Source organism: Megalopta genalis, chromosome 8, assembly GCF_051020955.1.
Source record: "Megalopta genalis isolate 19385.01 chromosome 8, iyMegGena1_principal, whole genome shotgun sequence".
NCBI classification, from domain to species: domain Eukaryota; kingdom Metazoa; phylum Arthropoda; class Insecta; order Hymenoptera; family Halictidae; genus Megalopta; species Megalopta genalis.
The window spans coordinates 17,678,711-17,706,463 of NC_135020.1; the positions used below are offsets into that span (position 1 = coordinate 17,678,711).

Below are 27,753 nucleotides of genomic sequence, written 5' to 3' on the forward strand. Positions count from 1 at the left end.
TTTAGAAAAGTTACTACGTTTTAGAAGGTATACGAACACTTTCGTGGACCACCGGATCATCATTATTTTGAAAGCGATTGTAACAAAATACGTAAATAGAAATGTTAAATAGCGTTACACTTCATAATTCATAAATAACGTGTTCGGGTCAACGAATTGACGCACACGCGTTTTTCATTTTACAGAGCAGCGGCGAAGTCCGTTTTCTGCCAGGGCATTCAGCAGGTCCGCCGTTTTTTCTTCGTTTCATGCGCAGAGTGAAAATTTGTCCTTCCCAACGCGTTTCTCGCTTTTCCGAAAAGGTTCCAGCACTCCCGGTGGTCTCGAGATTTGGCACCCCGTGATTTTCTTCGTTTTTCTCGAAAGTGAAAAACGCGCTCGAGGCAACGTATTTTCGCTCGTTGCAGGCGGCTAGGGAAAAAATGCAGGCTCTGCTAAACACTTTGATTTCGAGGTGTAGAAACCGCAAATGCAACGGTGTACAAGTGAAAGTACTTTCGCGCGTGCAGCGCAATAATTAAATGTTCACGGGTCCCGGTCGAATTGCTGTTCTTGCAAATACCGAGCTTTTTTTCCTGATTAAGTAACTCTCATTGTGCGATTTATCCATCGGACGTATTATCGATCGTTACGAATGAAAAAGAAAACGCACTTAACGTCCGATGATGATGTTTTATAAGAATCGAGGAACATCGATCGATCGGAACTGTATGTTTCGTTCTCCCCTCGCTGTTCGATTGCAACTTAAAAAAGTTTAGCTCCGAGTGGAGGATGCTATCCACGGTAACCACGTTTTCATTGACTAGGAAAAGTGTAAGAAAAGATTCGAGGAGAACGCGCGATACGAAGAAGAAAAACGAATGTAGCCGTTGAGACGATCCGCGAGCGCGTGGTTTCCAAGCAATTGACTTCAACCCGTTCAGTGAATCCGAAAAATTTCGATGCAAATTGTTTACGATCTTCGCATCGGATCGTAGACGAATTTACATTATTTAACATTACAGGAATACGAGTAAAACAAGCATTTAAAATTGCTCGTCTCTCCGATAATCGCGAGAACGAAGCTAGTATTTTCTTGCTAGTTTTAAGATGACATGAAGTATCGGTGGTTTCGCAGCGACGTTTTCGTTAAGCCGGGTTCAAAGTGTAAAGGGTGTTTATTCGCGTTCTGTTGGAAATATTTCTTCGTTTTTCCCTATTGTGTGCACAAACGAGCGGCCACATTCTTTCACCGTAATTCCAGAAAGTGAGCTGAGCTAAATGGATTGCGATGTCTTGCGGTCCTTTGCGCCATTTAAAATGAATGACTGTGTCAGATGGATTTATGTGGAGTTTTAAAAGCTGCTTTTTCCAAGGGCATCGCCGTGCCTCACACCGGTGGCCGTCCGTTAAAGAAATAATCCAGCAAATAAAATTACACCGGTCCTTGTTGAGTCGACACTGGTTTCACCGAGTGCTTAATGTTTGGCCTAACCTTCGGGGGCAATTAACAGTACCAATTGCGAAGCGCAGCGATTAACAAATCCCATCGACCAACATTATTCGAACGTTTAACCATCGGAACAATGGACAAATATATATTCGCGCATTTCAACGCAAAACGTTTGTCGACGGTCGTGTATGAATTTCTAATAAATCATTAACGCAGCGACGCGTAGAATTTCGTTTATCACGCAACTCGAACTGCAACGGAATTAACGCGTGCTGTTTATTCCGGTTGAAACTCTGCGCTAAAATAAGACGGCGCGCACTTGTTAGTACGAACATGAACTACCTGTGATTGTTTCTTGGTTTTCAATGCGAGACGGCAACGAACGGCGTCGGTTGAGAAGGAGCACGATAACTTCCATTCGTCGGGGTTAATTTCCGTCAAATTAGTACCTCTAATACGTCAAGCGGAATGATGAAAGAGCCGGAAGCGCAATCAACGGACTCGCGTCCAGTATACTAAGGCTCGCCTCTTTCTTTTCCGCCGGCCATTCCGTTTTTTTTTCTCTCTCAATCAACACGTGCTTCCTCTTTTAACACCTGCTCGCCGTATTGTTCTATCAAACTTCTGGAAGACCGCCGCAGTTACACTCAAAGAAACGCGCGAGCGACAAACGCGGGAAACTTCGGTGCTGCTCGAGACGACACTCTTAATGCTTTGTCAACATCCTTATTTAAATCCTCCTCCTTTACCCACTCTTTATTAATTGTCACCTTCGCGAACCTCGACTTTCGCACGAATAAACAAACTTTTACGTAAATTGTTACAAAGGCAGAGTCCTGTAACATCTCTCGATGACTTTACAGTGGCTCGCGACAGTGTTCGTACACCTTTTAAAATGCAATAACTTTTTTAAAACTGGACCGAGCGACTTGAATCTTTTTTAGATGATAGCGGGACTAGTCTAATAGACGATGATCAAAATGTTTTTTTTTTTTTAATTTTGCTATTATTTGGAATGACAAAATAAAAACTCTCGTTTTTCGATTATTTTATCTGAGTCTATAACGGAAATTGAAAATATGCTTCCCGTTGTCTCGGTAATTTACACGCATGTTGAAAATTTTCTCGAAATCGGTTGACGTTGATAAAGTTAAAGGTGGTAAAAATCGCAGCTTTATCACGATTTTGACCAAAAAGTGGAAGAAATCTGCAGTTTTAAATCTTTCAACGCCCGTAGCTTGACTCTGGGTTAACCGATTTCGATCAAATTTAAAAAATGTTAAAATTGTAAATTCGTTTTCAAATTCGTTGTTCAAATTTGAAAAACGTTTTAAAAGATGTACGAACACTTTTGTGGGCCACTGTGTTTCATGTGCGTTGAAACGTGTAAACGTGATCAATGTCGATCCTTTTATTCAACTTAAGACGATCACATAACAATTAAAACTAAGAAAAACAGAAAAGTTATAAATTACTGTTACATTGCTTTCAATCTATTAAAATTGTTAAGAAAAGAAATCGATTTCTGCTCAAAATCTTTTTATTGCGTTTAAGGCAGACAATTTTTATTCGCTGCTACGTAGTTAGAATTTTGGGATTGACGTTTGCGATACCGTGGTTCCAAAAATAATTTCGACGGTTCTGGAAAATTATTCCGTCACGTTTTACGAACGTACATGAAGAGCCCGCCGACGAATATCAATCTAAGAGACGGAAAGACGCAATTTTTGCAGACAGCGGTTGTTTGATAAAATTTTAATGAAGTGCTCCGTAATTCCGCCTCCGTAAAATCGTAATTAATGTTTCGTTGGCTAAAAAAGATTGAAGTGCTAAAAATATTTGCCTGTTCCCTGTAAAACGTGACAATTGATAATTATTTGGGCGATATTCAGTGCTCATTATCGGCGATCCCTTTTAATTAAAACGGCCTTCTCTCGAGGAAACGAGTGATTTCAACAATCGTTGGGGAGGTCGTTCTCTCGGTCGAGCATCATCCCGGCGGATCTATTTCTAAATTTTCTTTTTGGACGTATTTGGACTGTAATCAGTTTCAAAAACTCTTGTCACGACTCGGTAATCAATAGCGGCTGTTCCCCTGTTTTCCCTGCGGAAACTGTTACGCGGCGGTACTTACGCCTTCCTTTGTCTTGCATTAACAAGCTACATCCGAATAAAGTAGTCTTGCCTCAATTATAAGTCGGACAAAAACTCATCCCGACAAACCTCTGTTTCCTGTAACTACGCTGGCGAACATGCCCCGCTAGATGGGATTTGAAATCTTGAATCCCTGTCGAGAAGTTCGAATTTGTTCGCAGGCTGCGTTGTATAATTTTAACGAACGGAATATTAATAAATCCTTGACCCCTCGTAGTTTATTCTTTCAGTACCGATTTCCCTTTTAAAGCTGAATAAATTAAATATTGAATTTAAATATTGAGTTAAATATAAAAATGCTCGAAACTGCGAAATTATTGTGACTGTAAAACATTCAAGAAAACATCAGAATCCTTAAAATAATTTAAGCGGTTATGTTAAGCTAAAAATGTGAAAATAAATATATAATTCCTATTTGTTTTGTTTGTTTGTTTGTTTAAGACAACTACCTTCTGTAAAAGATATATTCTATAACTCGAAGCAAATTTTTGCAGAGGTTTTTAACAGATATTTTCAAATATTTTGCTGCAAAAGCTTGCACATTGCACATTGTTTTTATCTAAAATATTTGTTTAAAGTTAAGGTTATTAATTTTCGCGGGAAAAGCTTCTAAAAAATGGCGGATTCTTCGGATTGTTGACCAAGGCTGATTAATATTAATTAGCCTTTGATCGATGGCTAGACAAGATCGATTATTAATTTAATTTTCGGATCGAAATTCTTCGTATCAATTCTGCTTGAAATCAAACGCTTATCCGAACTTCCTAATTAAAGCCGCAAATTACCCGGCACGGACAAAGCACACTGTCGGATGTGTTACATGCTGGCACACGACCAAGAATTAAAATCCACGGGGCACTAATTAATGTGGATCGGATGTAATTACCGATGCCACAGCCAAGTATCATTCTCGAGTTTTCGTGTCTCGAGTATTTCGCAGAGAAACATCGCGATGTCTTGCAGGTGTGCTAGCGAACAGCACACTGATTTCTGTGAGGAGCGTTCGCTAATAATTTCACGACGAGCTTCCGTCAAAATATTTCTGTAACTCCGTACAATTTTACAACTTCCCACACCTAGGAAATTCGATTAAAAAATATACAACATTTCGCCGACGTCGCGTAACCTCCACTAACTGTTCTTTGATTGCACGCCATTAAAAAATATTTATTTCGATTCTGTGATTCTAGGCGAATACGCGCGAGTTAAATTCGTTTTATTTAATCTCATTTATGTTTGAACGTTTTAATAGCGTATTTTAGGAGGATATAACAATTACACGTAATTTAAGTAGGATCCTTGGTTACGAACGATTAAAAACTCAATTTATATTCAGTTGGATAAATTTTATATATCTTTGTAGAATCGCTTATGCCGGTTTCGTTGATATACAGGGTGGACCACGCAACTCGTGCACTTCCTATAACTTCCAAAATATGTGTCGCATGAAGAAATATTGTGTACAAAAGACGCATGGTTTCAAGGGACACATTATATAGTGCATTTATTTTTTTTTATAGGTGGGGGCGTTTCGGAGATCCGAAGGTCAACTTTGTTTTTTTATATTGATTACTATATTTTTTACATAAAAATATGGAAGGATATCGAATTCTGAGTAAAAAAATATTGACCTTTATCAGCCCTAAACCTAATAGCTAAGGAGTAATTTAACTTTATTTTTCGAACATTTTCTTCATTTTTCGCTGTCCTTCGGAAATCTGTGATAAGAAAATTTTCAAGAAATAAAGTGAAATTACTCGTTAGCTATTAGGTTTAGGGCTAATGAAGATCGATACTTTTTTACTCAGAATTCGATATTCTTCCATATTTTGATGTAAAAAATATAGTAATCCATTTAAAGAAGCAAAGTTGCCCTTCAGATCTCCGAAACGCCTCCATCTATAAAAAAATAAATGCCCTATATTTTTGTATACAAAATTTTTCACCCTGCATTCATTTCATGGTAAACACGGTGTTTCGGATTTCGACGAAATATCATTGGATATTTAGTGAAAGATTATGAAGTTAATTCGCGGCCGCGAATTTCGAGAAATGAATTTTTCCGGGGGAAATTCTGTTTAGAGCAATAAAGGTTTAAACTCCTTAAAGAGCGGCCCCTGGTACTTTCGAACCATTTAGAGCAGCACGATAAGAACATCAAACCGGACGAAGTTGGCAAACTCACGGGGAAACCTCGAATCGCCACAAATCATTGTAATTTCGTGCAGTGACTTTAAAAGTTAAATTAGATTTCAACCTAAACGGGCAACGAATTTACTCACGTGGTCGGTGCCGCCAGCGAGGAAAGATACTCGTCGAGTTATTACCGTCATAATCTACTGTACTAAAAGTAACTTGGCCTTTCGAGACTGGTCTCGAAATAGGTGTTACGAATGGACACGTACGTGTCGTTACGTTCGAGACGATTCTCAACGGATGCATTTACATGCGTCGCTAAATGCATTTTATTGCAGTTACGAAAGTTCGTTCCACCGGCGGATCATTCCTTTTGCACCTCAGTTTTTGGTCCAACGAGTTCTTATTAAACGGGCCAAGTTATACGACTGCGTATTCTCGCCATTTCTCACTTGTGATTACTTTCCGGTGTTACCTGAGGAGTAATTTTTCAGAAAGTGTGATAAAAAATTTAACAGCGGAATCGCCGAAAAATAAAAATGACTGATTTAATACAATTCTCTGCATTTTTTGTAACAAAACAAGTGAAACTTATTAAATAGTTTTCCGCGGAGTCTTCACAAAATTAAAGATCAATTATTATAACCGGTTCGGACGTTCGAATGTTGAAACAGCAGAATAAATTCGTTGATTTTTTTCAGGAATCGCCGAAAAATAAAAGTGTCTGATTTAATACAATTCTCTGCATTTTTTGTAACAAAACAAGTGAAACTTATTAAATAATTTTCCGCGGAGTCTTCACAAAATTAAAGATCAATTATTATAACCGGTCCGGACGTTCGAATGTTGAAACAGCAGAATAAATTCGTCGATTTTTCTAAAATACGCTCTTCTGCATAAGTTACGTTCATATAAACGCATTTGTTAAAAGATATATTAGATTTATACAGCTTTCTCTTAATTCTCATCTTTCACACGTAAGTTAACCAACTAAATCAATTACATTTATTTAGGATTGGCAGTAATAAAATTATTTTTAACGTATTTAAAAGTCGTTTGTAGTAGATTAATAATATTTCCTTTAATTTAAGTTAATGTTACATTATAAATAATGTCTTTTTATAGATTTAATTAGAATTATGCAACTTTTTCTTAATTCTGATCGTTTACGTGTCAGCTCACTAACTAAATCAATTATATTTATTTACCATTGACAAAAACAAAATTATGTTTAACATATTTGAAAGTCGTTTGTATTGCCTGATATTATTTCCTTCAATTAACGATAATATTACGCTACACATAATGCTTTTACCGAAATCAATGTCAAAGAATGTACAGTAACGAATTAATTTCATTAGAATAATAACAACGAAACCAAAACTGTAACATTACATAAAGACTTTCTAGAGAATTGAGAAGAAGTTTTTTTCGATGATAAGCGACGGAAAGATTTGTATATTACGAATGATCTTCTTCTAGAATCTAAGAGGCCTGTAAAAGCGGGGATTTGGAAAGTTCGGGGTAAGAAACGTAGAGAAGCCGGATTATTTCTTTCGCCGTTTATTTGAATTCGCCGTCAATAAATTAGCACTTATCGTTGAAAAATCATACGAGAACCGAGAGACGATAATAATGAAAAAATTCGTGACCTCTGTAAATCCCGTAATTAATTAATAAATACAAAATCAGCTTATAAAAATGTACGGTGACGCGCGCTGGCGCGGTCGCCGCCGCTTCTCCTAACTCTGTTTCCGTTATTATTTTTGTTCTTATGTACAGATCGTGCCTCGCATCGAATCGTAAACCTCGGAAGAAGAGATAGACTAGACCGCTAAGTAGATACTTAATCGTGTTTCACTAGCGATTTAGCTACCTTCTAGACGCTATGTTTCGCAAGATTCCCGCTCGCTCCGTCCGAGCCGGCTGATCGTCGAACGGAAGATCTTCGATCGCATAGAGATCGAGATCGGGATCGTCCGCGCGCCGGACACCGAATATCATCCGGAGACACGCGCGCGCACACACATAGAGACGTGCCGACTCGCGCAATATGTACTCATTTTTCGCAAAGGTCTCATTCCGCGTGTCACTTCGATTACAGGTTTTTATCGTGTCTACCGTTAGAACGAATCTGATTTATTTATTTGTTACCTTGAATTTTTACATCGAATGCGACTTACCTCCCCAGCTAATAAAATCACTATCGTGTCTATACGTACTCTTTATAAACTCGTTATCAATTAACATTTTCCTCGCGCGTCCCTCACCCGCCGTTCATTGTACACCCACTCCTCTCACACCATGCACACGCGAGCGCGCGCGCGCGCGCGCAATTAATTCATCATTCTCTACGCGTAATGTTACTCTCGATGGAACGGATAAGCTATAGCGTTTATTCGTAATTCGTGTGTATAGATATAATAAACATTTCGCTAATTTTTATTTCGCTAGAACTGTTCGAACCGTTTCTTCTTTCTTTTTTTTCCATTTTGCTTGCTTTTCGAGTACAGTCATTGTTGGGTTTCGTCGGTGCCCACCGCGACCAGAGCACCAGTCGTTCGTTTTACAAGAGAAAAAACGGAGCGCGCTTGTCCTTATCGCCTAAACGCGCCTTCGGAAATCAAGATGAGACCGCGCGCGATGCCGTCGAAGAAAGACCTAAGTAAAGAGGATCGTAGTCATGGAAGCAGCCTGTACCGATCGGATCGCGTCGAGCCGCGGATCCGAGAAACGATCGAAACGGCTTGCGCACAAACGAGTGCTCCGTCTCGATCGTCTATGTATGTATAATCATTGTACGAAAGAGCGCGAACAAAAATCTCCGGAAAGTTCGTCGAATCGTTGACGATCGGACCGCGGATCCTCGGGCGATCGCTGCGAATTTATAGAATTAGGGAGAGCACGTGCCAATCGACGGCAATCGGCAGGATGTTGCAAGTTTCAGGACAGAAATAGCTCCGTCGTTTTGATTTCCTGTAAAGCGTGTCTCGACGAGACGCCTGCACGAGGATCCGGGGCCCAGCGGTGACGATGTTAAAACATGCATCTTAAATTCTATAAAATCTCTAACACTTTGCTCGTCAGTCCCCCGGCTGTGTTCGACAACGAACGAGTCGCGCTCTCTTTCGAATTCGTTACGTGTGTATTCTTATTTACAGCGATCGCAACGCGTTGTCCGGAGCGCTTGTTTACCGTTTTTTTTTTTTTTTTTTATAATCGCGCCAAATCCGCTCTCGTCAATGTTTATGCTACTCTCCCCCGTGGTTTCCCTTCCGTTCATTCTCTCTCTCTCTCTCTCTCTCTCTCTCTCGCAAGGGTCGTCCTCGTTTCCCCCCTGCCCCGATTACGGTGCGCTCGCGTCACCATAAATCCGTCTAGCATTATACACTATACAAAAGATGTACAGAAGATCCAACGGTGCGATATATAATCGTTATATGTATATTTATAAGATCTGTATAGTCTAATGTTTTGGCAAAGATCGGGTCAATATAAAACATCGTTTTTTTTAGGTTTCTATGCGCGTCGTTATGTACATACAAAAACTTTGTTAAACTTTCAACGTTCGTCGCGGCATTGTAGAATATACACATGTACATGGGTTTTACCATCGTGTCGAAGAACTGGGGTTGCATCGACGATGGGGATTGTCGATCGTGTACTAGTTTTATGCAGCTCTCTCTCTCTCTCTCACTCTCTCTCTCTCTTCCTTTCTTTCTCTAATAATGGGACGTTTGCTAGCTAGAGAAATCATCTTCGATTTGGATTTTGTGGTCGTCCCACAGAATTGGATAAAGTACAGTAATGTCTCCCTAATTGACGCTCAGATTGTCCACAAAAATGGGCAATTTTGGAAAGAGGAGATACGATTATTCGAGCGGCTCGTTTTTAATAGTTATCGATTGTCAACAACTATAAAAACGAGTTGCAAGACTCGGATAATCGTATCTACTATTCCCAAATTGTCCAGTTTTGTGCACGATCCGAGCGTCGGTAAGGGAGACTGTAACGCGTGTCGGCGATACTTCACAATGAACATTTTGTGAAAAAAACGCGCATGATTTCTTATATTATGTACGTAGGTGGTACTGGAAACCGTTGTTGCTATTGCTCGTTGGTTTGATATGCTCTAAAACATTCGTAGACGCTTCGTTCGTGTTCCTACTGTTGGACACGATTTTGGATACTGAAACCGGCATCGCTTCGAACATCAGTCGAGAGGATATAATTTCTTTAGCAAAAGCTGAATTAGAAAGGATGTTCATAGAAAAAGTTGCTTGAGCACGGGGAGAAATGTTACGACTCGCTAAATCTTATCGTTAAATGAACTCGTGGACGAAGACGCGAGTCGAGTTTTGTGTGAAACGATTAAAAATCACGTGTTTTCTGTTGATGTGAACTATACTGTCAGTCAAAATATCGGATCAGTTCGTCTCGAACCAACTCTGATGACCAACGAAAACGCGAGCGTGCTTGTCCGCGGAACGCGTGAAATGATTAAAAACGTATTATTCTACCGGCGAACTCGTGTATCAGTCGTTAATGTTGGCTCTCCTCGTCGAATGAAATCAAAGAAATGTTCCGATCTGTAAAATCTTATTGTTCAACTCTAACTTGAGCACGAAAATGTGAGTTGGCTTCTGTTTGAAAACGGAGCGACTGAAAATGTGGTACTATGACGACAAAACTCTTCGTATCAGTCATAAGATTAGTTTTTTCGATCGGAAAAATGTTAACCCCTTGACATACAGTGACGAATTGGGCTCGTCATTCGTTTCATGTGCCACTGTAGACTTTGACGAGTCTAACTCGTCAAGAGCTGTTTTCGGCGGACGACATGCAGTATATTATTAGATTACTCGGTTGCTTCGCTCGTGTATCGATTCTGGTCTGTTTACAATGTTCACCCTACCACCCTGTTCACCCGCCCAACTACCTTCTCGACGGTACCAATAACAAAGTTGCATCCACAAATCAGTAATCCAAATTTCGAAATAAAATATTCTCTTTCTCAGTTTGCACCAAATTGTTCAGTTGAGCCAAATTAACCCTTTCGCGCCGAGCATCTCATATATGCGGCATCGAAATGAAGTGTATACAGAAGACGGGGATGTGTAATTTGTAGCAAAAATGATAAAAGAACGGATTCGCGGTACGAGTGCAAAGATTGCGATGTTGGCCTTTGTGTAGATCCTTTTTTTCAAACATATCACACAGAATTATATTATTAGTTTTTACATATTATTATATTTTAATCATTTCCGTCTCTCGTTATTAATTATATTAAACATTTAATCGTTAGGCTTTGTAATTATATAAATACCTATGTTACCTATAATTTTGTAAGTCTTTTCGAATTAAAAATGTAAATATACTTGTTACACATTAGAGCAATGATTGTTTTATTCGGCACAGTGATTATTTAAGACTTAGAACAACATATATACAGAAACCACGCGCACTGTGCATATTTCCGGAGCGGGTTTCCGTTCAGTGACGGTACTTCGGCGGATGGAGCTGCCGTAGCGAAAGGGTTAAATAGTATTTGTCGGACGCATCAATTTCCGTTTGATTCAAGTATAGTGTATGTCAAGGGGTTAAGAAACATTTTGATTTGCAGGATCTTACTCTTGAGCAAATTCTAACGCGAAAACGCGGATCAGTGTGCTTTTTAAAAAAGTTAGAATATTCTTAAAAACATTCAAAAATCTGTTTTATTGTTTCCGTTCTAATGACTGAGACGGTTATTGGACATCGGACTTTATGCGTTTCCGAGACAGCGAGTGTGTGCGGCCTATTAAAAAGCGAATATTTGAATAATCTTCTCACGGGATCTCGACTTCTCTTCATCTTCTCCGGATTCCTGCCAGAAAAACGATACGTCTGATCTTCGTTCTACCAAAAATAACATAAAAACATCTGCAACCGCGCAAACATCGAATAAAACGTTGTTGCTTCGATAGAAATCGAAGCTTCGTCCGACAGATATTTCCGTCGGCAAAATCAATCAATAAAAATCTGTCGCGGCATTTTTCCAAATTTTAACACACTATTTTACCCAACTCTGCGCAAAGCTTCGCGCGTACTGAAACATTAACGAAGAACAAAAAGAAGGACAACGACGCCATGGAACTAGCAACGAAAGACACTCGGAGCCTGCGTGGATACCTGGAGCCTATGGAACACGCACTTACGAAACTAGCTTCCGCGCTTATCCGCAAGAACATCTTCGCACTGAAATGCTCGGTTCGGTCGTCGTACGTATTATTTTCGTAATCGGTATACATCGAGAGGAAACGTAGCACAAGAGCTTAACAATCTAAGGGATGAAGAACAACTTTCTCGATCTCGGTAGAAAAGCTTGGCGGTCTTTAACCTAAACCGGTGGCTAAATTGAAAAAGTCAGTCCTTCCGTCGATCGAACGAGAAATCAGGCCCTCTGCTAACGTCTTAAACACCGACGACCGCGACACGCTTGTCCGTCAGGCTCGCGGACATTTCGCGCGAACGTCGGCGCAACGCCGGCGCAACGCTAATTTAACCGGAAACAGCGAAATCATGTCTCTCTCCACTCGACGTCTCACCTACGGCTTATCGTTATGCGGTAAAATTGCGAAGAAGATCTTTCCGTTACAGGCCTCCGATCTATCTATATGTTAGAAGGGGCGTTATATTGCTACTATATCACATAATATTCCTTACGATTATTACTATTGTTACTGTTAGCGTTATTAATCTTATCGTAATTACTATATTAACGTTATGAATTAGACGAGCATTTTGTAAACGATAGACGAGATCGTGAAACGATCGGCAGTGACGTGCGGATTTCAATTCGTCCACGTTTGTCCTGTGTTCTCTTTTCGGTGAACCGCGCGCGCGGCCACGCCGAAATTTTCCGTCGGGTTCGTCGGCGACGGGCGCGCGAACGTCGAGAAACTTTGCTCGCTCTCCTCGTTAAAACTGCTTAAATTTTGCTTCTTACACCCTCGCCCCCCTGACTCGCCTCCGTCCCACCACCACCTGCCGCTCCGAACCCCGCGAAAGGTATCTTCTGTTAGAGGGAGTTTGAAAAATTCAGAACGTGAATAATGAAGTACATCCCCGGCCCGATGTTTAAATTGAGGTGGGAGAAACGAAGTCGGAAGTCTCGCCAAAAAAAAAAAAAAAACGGTCGGCGGCGGCGGCATATACCTTTGATTATAGAGCAACGAGGAGAAAGGATCGTTAAGGCAACAAAGGGTACCACAAGGCACCTCGTTATTTCTTTCGATCCCCCCGATGTATTTGAAGATACAATTCACTATTATATGAGGTGAAATTAAAGCAAACGAAAGACCTGTTCCGTGATATTTACAGGATCCGTAAGATGCGGGCGGCCGTGCTCCGGATCTCGGATAGAAAACTGATAGGAGGCTCTAAGGAGAGGACGAGCGCTCTCCGCGCGAGTCCGGGGCTACCGCTTCGCTACACACGTACAGTGATTTCTTCCTAATTCGCGCTCAGATCGCGCACAAAAGTCGGCAATTTGGAGAGAGCAGATACGATTATTCGAGCCTTGCGTCTTGTGTTCCATAATTATGTTAACACCTGGAAAGGGGTGATTCCTGAAGTCATTTGAAGTAACTTTTTCCGTTACAACAATTTTCTCCGAGGCATCGTTAACGAGTTATTAACGAAAAGCGCTGACCAATGAGAGGCGAGCTCGGCTGGCGCGAGGCGGCCCAGCCAACGAGCGCGCGAACTCAGTTCCGCTGATTGGCTCGGGCGCCTAGCGCTAGGCCAGCTCACCTCTAATCGGTCGCTTGGCTCGGCTGGCGCGAGGCGGCTCATCCAACGAGCGCAAGAAGCTCGTTCCGCTGATTGGCTCGGCCGCCTAGCGCTAGGCGAGTTCGCCTCTTATTGGTCACCGTTTTTCGTAAATAACTCGCAAACAAAGCCGCGGATTGTATTTCCGCTAAGGAAAAAGTTACTTCGAATGATCTCAGGAATCACAACTTTCCGGGTGTTAATGTAATTATGGATCACTCTGTATAGTTGTTGACAATCGGTAATTATAAAAACGAGCCGCAAGGCTCGAATAATCGTGTCTCCACTTTTCAAATTGTTCATTTTTCTGCGCAATCTGAACGCGAATTTGGGAGAAATTACCGTATTGGTTTCCCAGTCGTTTCGAACGCTATCTTTCGAGCGTCACCATTCGATTTTTACTAAATCTTCGTGCATCGCGTGTCACCGTGTACGAGGCGCGACGCGGAAATAAACGAGACCTTGTTTCTCGGGGAATTACCTCATTTCGACAATTGAAATTTGTACACTTTCAATCTCGTAATCGTAGACCCTTGATTTTTCACACGTTACAAACATGGACAGGTGTATGCGGATACCTTTTAAAACTGAGCAACTTTCTTAAAATTGGACCAAACGTGTCGAATCTTTTTCAGATGTTACAGGGATTAGTGTAATAGACGATGCTGCCGTTCTTAGTTAAAATACCGTGTCTACTAATTTGCCACGTTTCAGGATATTTTACAATATTTGAAATATCGCGTGTCTTTCATCTTTTAAGCAAAAAGCTAGAATACTCGATATACTTCAATTCCACTTATTTAGAAATGATCTTATTAATTTGAGGCTTGATCTTTTGGATGATCACAGGAATGTTAGTCGAGACAATTTATCTACGGAGAGCAGCATGTATGAAGATATTTTTCGCAAGAATAACAATCGCGCGAAATGACAGAGACTGCTGTGAAAATTAGAGAGACTGTTTTTTCAACTGTTTTACCCGAGCCTGTAACGAAAACGTAAACAATGCGTTTTGTAGGTCTTTGAGATTTATATGCGTGCTGAAAATGCCATCCAATTCGGTTGACAAAGGGACAAGCGACAGGTATTGTAAGATGACAAACTCTCTCGATTTCTCATAGTCTTTGGTCGCAAGTTGCGAAAAACTGCGATTATTACTATTTTTAATTGTTCGTAGCTCGTTGCAGCGTTAGCCGTTTCCGACGAAATTTCTCAAAAATACATCGTTTCAATTTTAGTTATGTGCTCGGTTAAAAAGTTGAGAAGCGTTATTTTTGTTGTATTTTCTATCAAATCGTTCGGTCTAATTTTAGGAAAAATAATCTGTTTTAAAAGGTGTTCGCTTTTGTTTGTCCACTACTGCCTGTCGAATAAGGAAATCTAACGTTTCAGAGTATCTCCAACATGAAATGAAAATTTCGGAGGTCGGGAATATTGTGTCCGTTGTCTGTATTTGTTTAATAAAAGTCATAGATATTCCGGCTTTGTTTTTTTGGATCGCACCTCGCACCTTCTGTGTTCTCCGAAGGTTACCGGAATCTTTGAAACCGTACTTTGGTATCGTCGGGCCCGTTCCGCGCTTCAAATTTCGATCATCGTCCCGAGAAGCATCTCGTTCAGAGTCAGCCCGCCGCACTTTCGGCTGGACTCGCGTCAAATTTAGAGACTATACCCTGCTATATATAGAGTACTTACGACACAGCAGAACAATCCCATCGACGTTGTACGCAAACAACCTGCAAAGTCGCACGCTGCCCCGAGCGAAGCAGAAACAACGCCCCTTTCGTCGGAAACTTGTCGGTTGAATGCAGGTAGCATGGAACATCGCAGAGAATCTTCTGGTACAAGTTTCACATATTTCATATAAAAAATTTCTTCAAAGCGATTGGGATATTTAAATATTGTACCGAAGAAAAGTGAAAAGATCGCGTCCAGTTAACGATCCGAGAAAAGAATTTTTCCTGAGAAAATTAATGGAGCTTCTTCTCTAACGAGTACCTTATTCAAAAGTATATTGTGTATATATATATGTATATTGTAAAATTTGCTTTAATTGTTTGGCAGCTGAATCTTACAAAATGCCTGAGTAGCAGCCTTTTCCCCAGAAGTTGTCTTTCTATTCTTGAACAATTTGCTAACAAGAAAAGCTTTTCACGCAAATGATCACTGAACTGCGGATCTCTCTTTTCTTCTTCAATAATTTGAATACACTGAGAGGAATGTATCAACAGTTTTGAATTCTTCAAATTCCTTTCCTGTTTTATATTTCACACGCTCGTCTTTGTCATAAATGCATGAAAATCCGCAGTCCAGTGATTACATTAACCAAAAACGACAAGTCGAAATTATAGTGATCTCAATAATCTAAGAGTTATTCGCTCAGAATACTCGATACAGGCTAGAAAGATGGCGTCGAACGTCATTAGCCATTAGCAGTTCTGGATCAGCATTCAGAATACTCCAATTACCACAAAACGAGCCTTAAAATCTACTAAATAATAATCACCGATAGAGATATCGTTCAGTGTCAACTATAGAAACAAACAAAAATTCCGTATTACTACTCCCTCGCCTCTCCCGCAGGTTTCATTGAAAAGACAAACTTTCCTACACGTTTCGCAAGCTTTAGGTGTTCCAGGCTACCCGCGTCCAGCTTACAGCATCGAAGCAAGATAAATCATGGTTCTGGTCTCGCAGCCCTGTCGCTTATCACGGGTAATTAGCGTCGCCGTTTTGACCTTTGCTGCTCGTCGGCTGGGAGGTGGGCGACGACTTGGTGAAGTTGCCGAAGTTCTTGGTGGGCGAGTCCGAGGCCACGCTGGCTAGAGCCTTGTCCCTCGGCGGAGGTGCCGAGCTGATGCTGGACGAGCTGACACCGGAATCGCTGGACTTCTCGCTGACACAGCCCCGCTGTCCTAAACCGGCGACGGATCCGGTCCCCTCAAGGCCAATGTCGCTGCTGCCGACCACGTATTTCACCATGTTGCCGAGCTTCTGGCCGCCCTCGTCCTCGATCACCACCGACTCGCCGAAGTTCCCTCTCTTCGCGATGTACCGTATGTTGCCGCTGCGCAGCAACGGCGACTTGTCGAAGTGGCCGTCCTTCTGGCCGGCCACAGAGCCGGTGATTGGGATGTTCGGATGGAAGTCGTCCTTGCCGTCGGACGCGCTGCCGCCCTCGGTGCTCGAGCCGCCGACATTCTTCGTGGTCGTGGTCACGTCCAGATTGTTCTCCCTCGACAACTTGGCGCCCGTCGATTCCGGGCTCACGGTCCGCCGGCTCGTCGGATTCTTGTGAGCGTCATAGCAACCGGAGTCCCGCGGGAACTGGCGGCGATTAAACGGTGAACAGTGACCGGATGTCTGGCCAGAGGTTAACACCAGCCGGCTGACCTCGTCGCCCTCCGAGCTCGACGCCAGATCGCCCTCGCTTCCGGCTGTTCGAACAGAACAACACAACGACGTGTAGCCGCGCCATCGACTTCTAAGGAGCTTTGCTTATTTTAGCTTGGACTTTGTGTACAGCCTAGAAGGAAGTTCGGTGTCACGATCACCACGGTGCGATTTTATCGGGGTCGGCATAACAGATAGCGCAGAACGGACGGTGTGTCGCGATTCGAAATTCGGCGTTTTGAAAAATGATGCAAGAGTGTCGTAGTTGCGACGACTGGTTTCTGAGCTTTTTCTTTTACTATTCCCGATACTATGGGAACGTTTTTGTTGTAAATTTTTATATAAACTTCTTCGTTCGAGCACATGCTATAATGCAAATCGTGGAGGTTTAACGCTAGATTTACGGAGCATAAAAAACAGCTGTTTTATATTATATATAAATATATTGTAAAAGTAATATATATTGTATACTATATTTATTATATATATATATTTATATATATATTATTATTATTGTTATATATATATATATATTATATATTATTATAATTATATTAATATTATTATATATATTGTAAAAGTAAGAATAAGACGTTTATTCTGACTTTTAACGAGTGTTGTTGTAACATTTGCCGTAAGTAACGTATAAATTGAATAAATAACTCATAAATGTGTCTTCACGACATGAATAGTTGTAAATGAAAAAATTAGTGACCCGCCATTTTGACGGGTTCCGTAAATCTAGCGTTAAATGAATTCGATCGTGTCGTTACGAAACAACAACATTGCTCGAACGTTGAATAAGCAAGCAAAAAACGTCCGCGATGTAATCTGAAATTATTCTGATGAAGGATCGCAACTCAACCGGCTTCTGGACAAACGTAGATGTATTATTGATAGACTGCGGATTTTTGTACCGGATAAAAATTGTTTATGTAAATTGTAACGAGCACACAAGTTTGATGAAAATGTGTTTCTTCTTTTAATAATTATAATAAGTTGAATATAATTTTACGATCTCCTCAAATTCTTGTCATGACATCACAATGTTATATTTGACTACATTTTTTACATAAATGCAGAAAAGCCGCAATCTAATCATTAGTTATACAGGGTGTGCCAAAATTATGGTATTTCAGAGAAATGAGGTGTTCCTGAGGTAATTTGGAATAGCTTTTTCCTTTGCGAAAATGTAATCCGCGGCTTCGTTTACGAGTTATTAACGAAAAACCGTGACCAATGAGAGGCGAGCTCGTCTAGCGCTAGGCGGCTTAGCAATCAGCGGAACTGGGCTCCGTGCGCTCGTTGACTGGCCAGCCTCGCGCCAGCCGAGCCATGCGACCAATGCGAGGCGAGATGAGCTGGCGCGATGCGGCCGAGCCAATTAGTGGAACTGGGCTCCGTGCACTCCGAGCTCGCCTCTCATTGGTCACCGTTTTTCGTTAATAACTCGTAAACGAAACCGCGGATTGCATTTTCGCTAAGGAAAAAGTTGCTTCAAATGATCTCAGGAACCCCTCATTTCTCGGAAGTACCATAATTTTGGGACACCCTATTGTGAATTGAAAGTTGATGGATCGCGTAAAAGATACGAGATCTAATACGTCTGTCCGAGACTTCGTTTTCGAGAAAATTGAAATGCAAAATCACACTGCGGCGGTCGTGGCATTTTATCGATCATGGCGGGAGAAATAGTTGAAATGCTTACATTGAAGATCGTGCAGCAGTTGCACGGCGGTAAGTATCTTCGCGCGATGCTCCGGCTGGTGGATGCGTAGATAATCGAGATCCGCGGGCTCTATCTCTCGGAAGAGTTCCAGATCCTCGTACCCGTTCAAGACAAATACGGGAATGTGTTCCTGCGAATACGCATTATTGAAGTTTATGTCGCGATTGTGGCCGGCGCTCCATCCTCCAATATTGCTAAATGTACGTGGCGCGCCGTCATAAATATTTTATCGCTTTTCATCTTTTGCTTTTCTAAGACTGAATTTCATTCTGCCCATCGTTCCTATAACACAGAGCAGCGGCGAAACAGCGGATCGTGACAAAATATTCAGCGGCTTGAATTTTACCCAGCTGCCTGTGACATTTTGATGATGAACTATGTCACGCCGATTTTTCACGATACGATAAAAAGATTTCAAAAGAATTTGGAAACAATTCCAGCTATAAACGCGCTCTAGTTGTCGTTTCCATTCGTAGCGTTACGAACGATGAATATGTATGTTTAATTAATGAAACAAGACACCTGGAAAATTCATAGTAATCTATCGTAGTAAATTAATAAAGACTTTAACACTTCCTATAGCACTCGTTAGCGAGACTACGCACCGTTCCGCGCATAATACCTTTTGTCCCTGTTATTCTGCATTCTGAACACTGCTGTATTTTATACGAGACAAAGCGAGATTTATACGAAAATATAAAAATGTGTCAATGATGTCATTCTATTCGTAAAAATGCCTCCTTTGTTCTCCGTTGACCTTCGTCGAACCATAGGGAAGAATCGTATTTTTAATCCTTTGCTCAGCGAAAAATCAAACTACGCACGTTGTTCCGTAATCTGTCGATCCAAGCGAAAAGATTCGACATAAACGAAAATATTAGGGTGTCCTATAAGTTCTTTGCTTTTTTCGGATGCGAAATGATTACACGATATTTGTTGTTTAAGGTTGATTGATTGAGTTATATATCAACCATTCTGCTCTATTACCTTCTTCCATCTTTCAGGAAGCCTCGTTACGCCGTCTTCCCAAGATTGTTGAGGCTTGTTTGCAAAATATTGATCAAGGTGCGTTTTTATTTCGCTTACGAATTTAAACCGTTTTTCACGGAGAGAATTTTTGAACGAGAAGAACAAGCAATAATCGGATGGTGCAATGTCTGGAGAGTACGGAGGATGAGATAGAATGTCCCAATCAAACTGCAATAATTTTTGTCTTATGATCAACGCAACATGTGGTTTTGCGTTGTCGTGATGAAAATTTGATGGTGTAGAACTTCGAATCGATTCACATATCCCATCTTGATTAAATACTTATGTACCGTTGTCCTGGGTATGTTAGTGGCATCCGTTATCTCGCGCACATTACAGCAATGTCTCCCTAACTGACGCACAGATTGTACACAAAAATGAACAATTTGGGAAGAGGAGATGCGATTATTCGAGTCTTGTGGTTCGTTTTTATAGTTGTTGACAGTTTGTAACTATAAAAACGAGCTGGAAGGCTCGAATAATCGTATCTCCTCTCCACAAATTGTCCACTTTCGTGGACAATCTAAGCGTCAATTAGAGAGACATTACTGTATATCGCGGATTTTCAGCGAGCATATCTTTGATACGGTCCGCATCCGTCGTCGTTGGACGCCCGCTGCGGTCTTCATCTTTCAAATCATGATTGCCAGCTCTAAATCTCTTAAACCAATCGCGGACTGTCCTAATAGTCGTAGAACCATCACCGTAAAACCGGTACAAATCTCGTTTGCAGTGATCTTTGCCCTATCACTTTTTTTTTTAAAGCAATGAAGCATAACGTGCCGCAAATGTGTGCTTCTTTTGGCTATCCATATCGAACGGCGTAGAAAAAATTTTGTTGAGGAACTTTATCACCAACGAAACGTACTCTAAAAGAGCTCTGGGACGACTGAAACCGATATCCTAAACAGCTAAGAGATAAGCCTGCGTATTTATACAGGGTGTCCCAAAAATGTCTCGCAATCCGAAAGTGTCGGGTTCCTCAGGCCATTTGAAGCAACTTTTTCTTTTACAAAAATTTTCTCCGAGGCACCGTTAACGAGTTATTAACGAAAAACAGTGACCAATGAGAGGCGAGCTCAGCTGGCGCGAGGCGACCAAGCCAATGAGCGGAACTGGGCTTCGCGCGCTGGTTGGCTGGGCCGCCTCGCGTCAGCCGTACTCGATTTTTATTGGTCACTGTTTTTCGTTAATAACTCGTTAACGGTGTCTCGGAGAAAATGTTTGTAAATGAAGAAGCTGCTTCAAATGATCCGAGGAACCCGCTATTTCCGGATTGCGAGACATTCTTAGAACACCCTGTATAAACACAGCCAGTTAGAGTCATTCATAGCGCGGCGCGGGAAGAACTTACGGGACACCCTAATAGTACGATTCGTTTTTCGAATGATCGGTACACGCGAAATTGACGTAACAGGAATAAATTCGCGTCTGCTACGTTTTAAATTAGCCGGGGCCCCGCAGCTTTCGTCGACGCGTACCAGCGAAATGATTCGATCGCGTGCTCCCGCGAGATTTGTGCAAATCGCAGCCTCGGGATCGGTTTAAAAAGAGCGTCGCCGTCTAAGTTCCCGGGCGACGCCGTGCTCGAGTATCAATGGGATCGATTCAGGCACCGCTAAACAAAAAAGGCACAGGCGGGAAAGAGTTGACGAGAAAGGAACTCGCCACGATTTATGATGTAACTGTGATTTATACGCGATATAAAAGATATGTGCGCGGATGGAGGTGTACGCATGAAAAGAAAAGGGGGGCCGCGGCGCACGAAAAAGAGCAGAGAAAAGGAGTGAAAAAAGGAAGGTGAAGGATGAAGGTAAAAAAAAGAAGAAGAAGAGAAAACATCGTATATAAAAGCAGAGACTCCCTGCTTTGCATTCGAAGCAATGCAAATGGGAATCAGTTTGTTCGAGTCGCAGCAAGATATTGCTCTCTACCTGAAGATTCATTCTCTGCAAGAGCTCTTGAACGGAACCGGGCTTCTGTCTGTACCTCAGGCCCCACTTCCCCCGGCCTTCGGGTTCTCCGCGCCTTGGAACCCTGTCGTTCAGTATCTCAACGTTTATGAATTTGAAGTGGCCTATCCTGTTGTGCAGGATACCCTTCCACAGGCCGCTCTTGTTCATTTGCACCACGTCGATAATGTCTCCCTTCTGCAACAAAAAAACAGCGACGCTCGCGATTCGCCCGATACCTTCCGACGCGCCCAATGTCCTTAACGACACTTCTGCCATGCAATTTCGCAAATTGAACATGACGCGCAACGCAGCGGCGTGACACGCCGCGCAACGGCACGTATAGAATAATACCGAAGAATAGGAAACCAGCATCAACAGATTGAATCGGGAATCGTCGGGTAGCGCTTTTCGATCTGGCCGTTTTCATTCATTTGCTCCCGGGATTATCGTAACATCGGAAGAACGCGTTGCAGGATTGGTTAAATCGTTAATTTTGCGCCCATTGAAACAAGCAGAATTGATTGCAGCAGGTTGGAAGAAGGAAACGATTTGTCGATTTCACTCTTCGGGGCACGGTGGGATTAAAAATGTCCCATCTATTCGATGCGCGGTAACGCAGCATGGGACATTTTTATGCCCACCTCGAAATATTGCAATAGCTGCATGCGGGACTATTCGAGTCCCATAACAATAGATTGAATTTAATTATTATTATTTTTGTATGTTTTTATATTATGTGCATGTCTAAGCAATTTTCTATTTTTCTTTAGCAGAATGAAAACGGTGCGATCTGTTTGTTCGATTACTTTTGACCAGGGCACTGTGCAAAGAGTAGAAATTATAGATGAAAAAAAACTCGTATAAAAGCATCTTCTATCGTGTTTAACGTTTTACCGAAGATATCTTGTTGGGTCCGAGACATTTTGCATATATTTATGTCATAGAAGAATGTAAGTAGTCATGCAATGTACTATAATGTACACTCCTTTTTATGAAAAAATGTGCAAATAAGAGTTTCAGATGCGGACACAAATTTTGTGATTGTATTTTATCGTGATCCTCGAACAGAGAGAGAGAGAGAGAGAGAGAAAGAGAAAGAGAGAGAGAAAGAGAGAGAGAAAGAGAAAGAGAAAGAGAAAGAGAAAGAGAAAGAGAAAGAGAAAGAGAAAGAGAAAGAGAAAGAGAAAGAGAAAGAGAAAGAGAAAGAGAAAGAGAAAGAGAAAGAGAAAGAGAAAGAGAAAGAGAAAGAGAAAGAGAAAGAGAAAGAGAAAGAGAAAGAGAAAGAGAAAGAGAAAGAGAAAGAGAAAGAGAAAGAGAAAGAGAAAGAGAAAGAGAAAGAGAAAGAGAAAGAGAAAGAGAGAGAGAAAGAGAAAGAGAAAGAGAGAAAGAGAGAAAGAGAGAAAGAGAGAAAGAGAGAAAGAGAGAGAGAAAGAGAGAAAGAGAAATTTGGACAAAGAGAAGTAAACAGAGAAAGAGAGAGAGAGAGAGCGAGAGAGAGATAAAGGGAGCGTTGGAAAGAGAAGAAGAGAAAGAGAGAGTTGGAGAGAGAGAGAGAGAGCGCGAGAGAGAGAGAGCGAGAGAGAGAGAGAGCGAGAGAGAGAGAGCGAGAGAGAGAGAGCGAGATTTGTTCCTTTTATATCAAGTTTTATCTTCGAAAAATTGAAGTCGAAGTCACGCTGTGATGACTTGGAACTAGAAGTTTCGAATTAGAGACAGTAGATCGTTCAGGAACATACGTAGATCGTCTCATGGCATGTAACCAGGTTTCTAGTTGAAACGTAGTTCCAAGTTACAAGATAAATTGTCTCGTGTCGTGGAACCAGGTTTCAAGCTTAAAATCTAGTTCAAAATGATAAGATAGATCGTCTTACGACGTGGTACCAGGTTTCTAGTCGAAAAGCTAGTTCCAAGTGACAAGATAAATCGTATTATAGAGTGGAACCAGGTTTATTAATATACACCGTCTTATAACATGGAACCAGGTTTCTAGTTGAAATGTAAATCCCAATTGTAAGATAGCTCGTCTCGTGAGATGGAACCAGGTTTCTAGATTAAGAGTTAGTTCTAAGTGATCAGATGTATCTAGTTTAAAATCGTTTCAAAATGATAAGATAAGATGGTCTTACGACATGGAATTATATTTCTAGTTCAAAACCTAGTTCCACAAACGATAATATACAATAACTATTTTAAAACTGAACTAAACGACTCGAATATTTTTTAAATGATGGAGGAATTAGTCTACTAGATGATGACTGAAATGCTTTTTCTTTTTTAATTTTGCTATTACTTGGAATGGCAAAAAGATAAAAATCTCTCGTTTTTTAACTTTTTTTATCTGAGCCTATAACGAAAATTTAAAAAATGTCTTTTTTAGATCTCGATAACTTATATGCATGTTGAAAATTTTGTCGAAATCGGTTCACGTTGTCACGAATTACGATAAATTAAAGATCGCAAAAATTGCAGTTTTATCACGATTTTGACGAAAAATTGTAAGAAATCTGCAGTTTTAAAAATCTTTCAATACTTCGACCATACTTCTATCAATACTTAACCAATTTCGATCAAATTTTCAGCACGCATACAAATTACCGAGATCTAGAAAAGGTATCTTTTTTTAATTTTCGTTATAGGCTCGGATAAAAAAGTCAAAAAACGATGGTATTTAATTTTTTCTTTTCATTCCAAGTAATAGTAAAATTAAAGAAAAACTTTTCAGCCAACGTCTAGTAGGCTAGTCCTTCTATTATCTAATAAAAATTCAAGTCATTTAATTTAATTCTCAAAAAGATATTGTTATTCTAAAAGATGTACAAACACTTTTGTGGGCCACTGTACATCGTCTTATAACATGGAACCAGGTTTCTAGTCGAAATATAGTTCCTAAATTATAAGATAGATCGTCTCATGAGATGATGTGATTTTTGATCTTTAGATCAAAAGTTAGTTCTAACTGACAAGATGTATCTAGCTCAACATCTTTTCAAAATGATAAGATAGATGGTCTCACGACATGGAATTATATTTCTAGTTGAAAACCAAGTTCCAAGCGAAAATATATAAAATATAAAATATAACATAGAAAATATAACCTGATTTATAGTTGGAAACCTAACTTCAATCGGCAAGACTGTTCGTCTTATAACAAGAAAAAGAAACAGATTTATAGTTCAAAATCTGGTCCCAAGTGACAAGATTTATCGTACTGTTGCATGAAACCAGATTCCTAATTCAAAATCTAGTCTCAAACGATAATGCGCTCGACGAGTGTTTTCCACCGCGTTCGCTAATAGCTGATGGTAAAAACCGACCTTGAATTTCAGGGCGTCCTTGTCGTAAGGGCTTGGCGTGTAATCGACGAGCGCCCTGGCCCTGCAGAGCACGGGTCCCGTGGCGGTGGGGCTGATGGCGTCCCTGTCCTCGCAGGATATCGAACTATGATTGCTCCCTGCACGTACAAGAGCTTGCGTGCTGGATCCGCTTCCACTCGGCAGGCTCTCGACGCTGCTGGCACTGCAGGGAAATGCTTCCGAGGAAGCTCGATCCTGCCGGAGCCTCGAAATCTTGCGCTGCACGTCGTGCCGCAAGTTTCTCGCTGGTCCAGCGATTCTTGCCCGAGCATCGCCCTCGAGCAGCACGCTAGCCTCGGACTGGAAAATTTCAACAACCGATTGGAGCACACCAGGAAACCGAGGGACCCTTCCTCTTATTCGGTGAACGACACCGAAAGGCGAACGAAAAGAGGAAATTCATGACAGTTGCCCCGCTTGCTCGATCGAACAGCTACGCGAAAGACAACGCGCTCTTAGATGCAATTGTGGGCTTAGAGTTCGTCCTGGAATGTCGAGAGCGAGAGGATCCCCGCTAGAAGAGATCTCTCACGATTTCGTCTCCTTTTCCGACGTTCTTCTAGAATACACTTCAGGGATATTTCTTTGAGGTTGCACTTGTTCCTGGAGTAGCTCTTTGAAGTGAAACAGAGTCTTGTGCAAGTTGGACACTCGGGCGCAACCGCCGGGCATCTCGACTGAAGAAGATTCTACTTGGTTTAGGATTGAACTTTTAGAATCTAGGTTCGCTCTGAGTTTTGCATTCAAGTATTCGGTTATACTCGCGATAGACTCGGGCCGTTGCGAGTCCTTCGACGAAGGAGGTTTTTTTCTTTTAAGTAAGTGGTCACTCTAGACCGGCTGTTTCTAGGAATTCGAGATATATGTACTGTGGTGTCGCAGCTTCAAGCTTCGCACAATGATTAATTAGTATGCGAGGAATGTGCTAAGGCAATGATAAAAATGTTCGCTAAATTTGCAGCGATAACGATAAGAACGTTTTTAGAAAGAGGTAAGAAGTTTCTCTGATTTCAGGCTATAATTATAAGGTTGGCGTCGGGCATTTTTTTCAAAGAGAACCAGTAGATTAACCAGTATGCGAGGAATGTGCTAAAACAATGATAAAAATGTTCGCCAAATTTGCAGCGATAACGATAAGAACGTTTTTAGAAAGAGGTAAGAAGTTTCTCTGATTTCAGGCTATAATTATAATGCTATCGGGAATTTTTTCAAAGAGAACAGTTCGATATTACAATTTTAAACTTTGCACGATTGTTCACTAGCATTCGAAGAATGTACTCGAATTTTGTCGTCTACCAACAATGATTTTCGGCAAAGTTACAGCGATAATAGTGAGAAACATTGTTCTGAAAGTTCTCGGTTGCTGTTGTAATTGGATGTCGGTCGTTTCGCGTAGCTCTTTGATCGACGCAAAAATCGATCGGTGAAGTCTTTTTACAAAAGGTGTAGGGTCAACAGGACACTTCTGTTGTTCTGCAAAATGTTGAGAACATGCAACAATTATATATATATGTATATATATAAGGTATCTTAAACGGCACGATCGTGAAAGATTCACAAAGGCCGTTGAGCCTCGGCTTCGAGCCAGCACGATGTCGTTGTCGACTTGTCGGTGGAGTAGACGCACGTGTTGTGATTGTATAACAGGTAGAAATGTTCAGGAATTAGAGCTACCTTTGCGCCGAACTTGTGTAGATTTCTAGGGCACGGGCGCGAAATGGTTTCGACTAGGATCCAGCGAAACAAGAGCGCAAAACAAAAATCGTAACGAATTCGAACGGCTAGTTGCATGTATACGTGATCAGGGGGACTGTGTACATTCGATTTAAAACACAGGTTTTGTTCGTTTGAACTCGGGGGGAGGGGGGGAATCGCCATTCTGACACGATGCTCAACAGGGATGGACTGTTCGTAAAAAATAATGATTAAATATAGAATTATTTGGAGAACGGATGGACGGTTCGTCGAATGGGAAAGCGAAGATGGCCGCTACTGACATTGAGACTGTCACTTACCCAACGATTATGGTGCATAATACTAAAAAATTACCAAATAAAGCATCTCACGTTTGCCTATCGAAATGTTGATGTAATCTCGTCGGGCTCGTGAAAAAGTAATGTCGACAGTTTTGCCAATGAAATGAAGAGTTACGTTGAAATTTCAATTCCATCGACTCGCCTTTTATTGTTATTTCGACAATTCTGTTTCGACTATAATTTCATTTTGTAAAGAATCTGTGATCTTCGCAAGCTGTACTTTCACGAGCTATATTTTCCGTGGGTTAGTTATTTTACGTACATCGCGCGAGCTTCTGTCTATGAACGAGCTATACTCTGAAAAAATATCGGTATTCTATAAAAAAAATTATATATTCCGTGGTAGCCTTATTATTTCATTTAGGACACATATAATGTATCGATCTCCGATAGTTCCCTTAAAACAAATAAATTGTATCATACAATAATTGTATCGTCAATGCAGCAAGTTTACCTCGCGTTCGATGATTGTGTAAATAGAGAAGATGTACACCGTTGGCGGGAAGTTTCCGTCCACGTTTACTTTGATCAAAAACCGGAGCGAAGTAAATTTTAATAACAGCACAGTTATTACAAAGAATACGTACACATTATACCGCGTATATACACCGTTCCGAAAGTGCGGAAATTGTGTATGGAGGCAATATATTCCTTTCTACGATACTCCCTTTTGCTTTAAAGTCCGTTTATGCCATCCGTAAATTGCGTAGTTGCTTTGGGATCA

General features: G+C 41.1%; 1 protein-coding gene across 5 annotated transcripts in view; it reads right to left on the reverse strand.

Annotated features, from left to right (window-relative positions):
* Positions 1–7,269: 7,269 nt before the first annotated feature.
* Positions 7,270–27,753, reverse strand: part of LOC117227652 (uncharacterized) — a 664,926-nt gene continuing 644,442 nt past the window's right edge. For all 5 annotated transcript variants that reach the window (XM_033483090.2, XM_076524316.1, XM_076524319.1 and 2 more), the window contains 4 exons: positions 24,955–25,293; positions 21,620–21,835; positions 18,636–18,786; positions 7,270–16,971 (listed from right to left, as the gene is read on the reverse strand). In XM_033483090.2, coding sequence (XP_033338981.1) covers positions 16,244–16,971; positions 18,636–18,786; positions 21,620–21,835; positions 24,955–25,293 — 1,434 coding nt within the window. In that variant the 3' untranslated portion in view covers positions 7,270–16,243. The remainder of the gene's footprint in view (positions 16,972–18,635; positions 18,787–21,619; positions 21,836–24,954; positions 25,294–27,753) is intronic.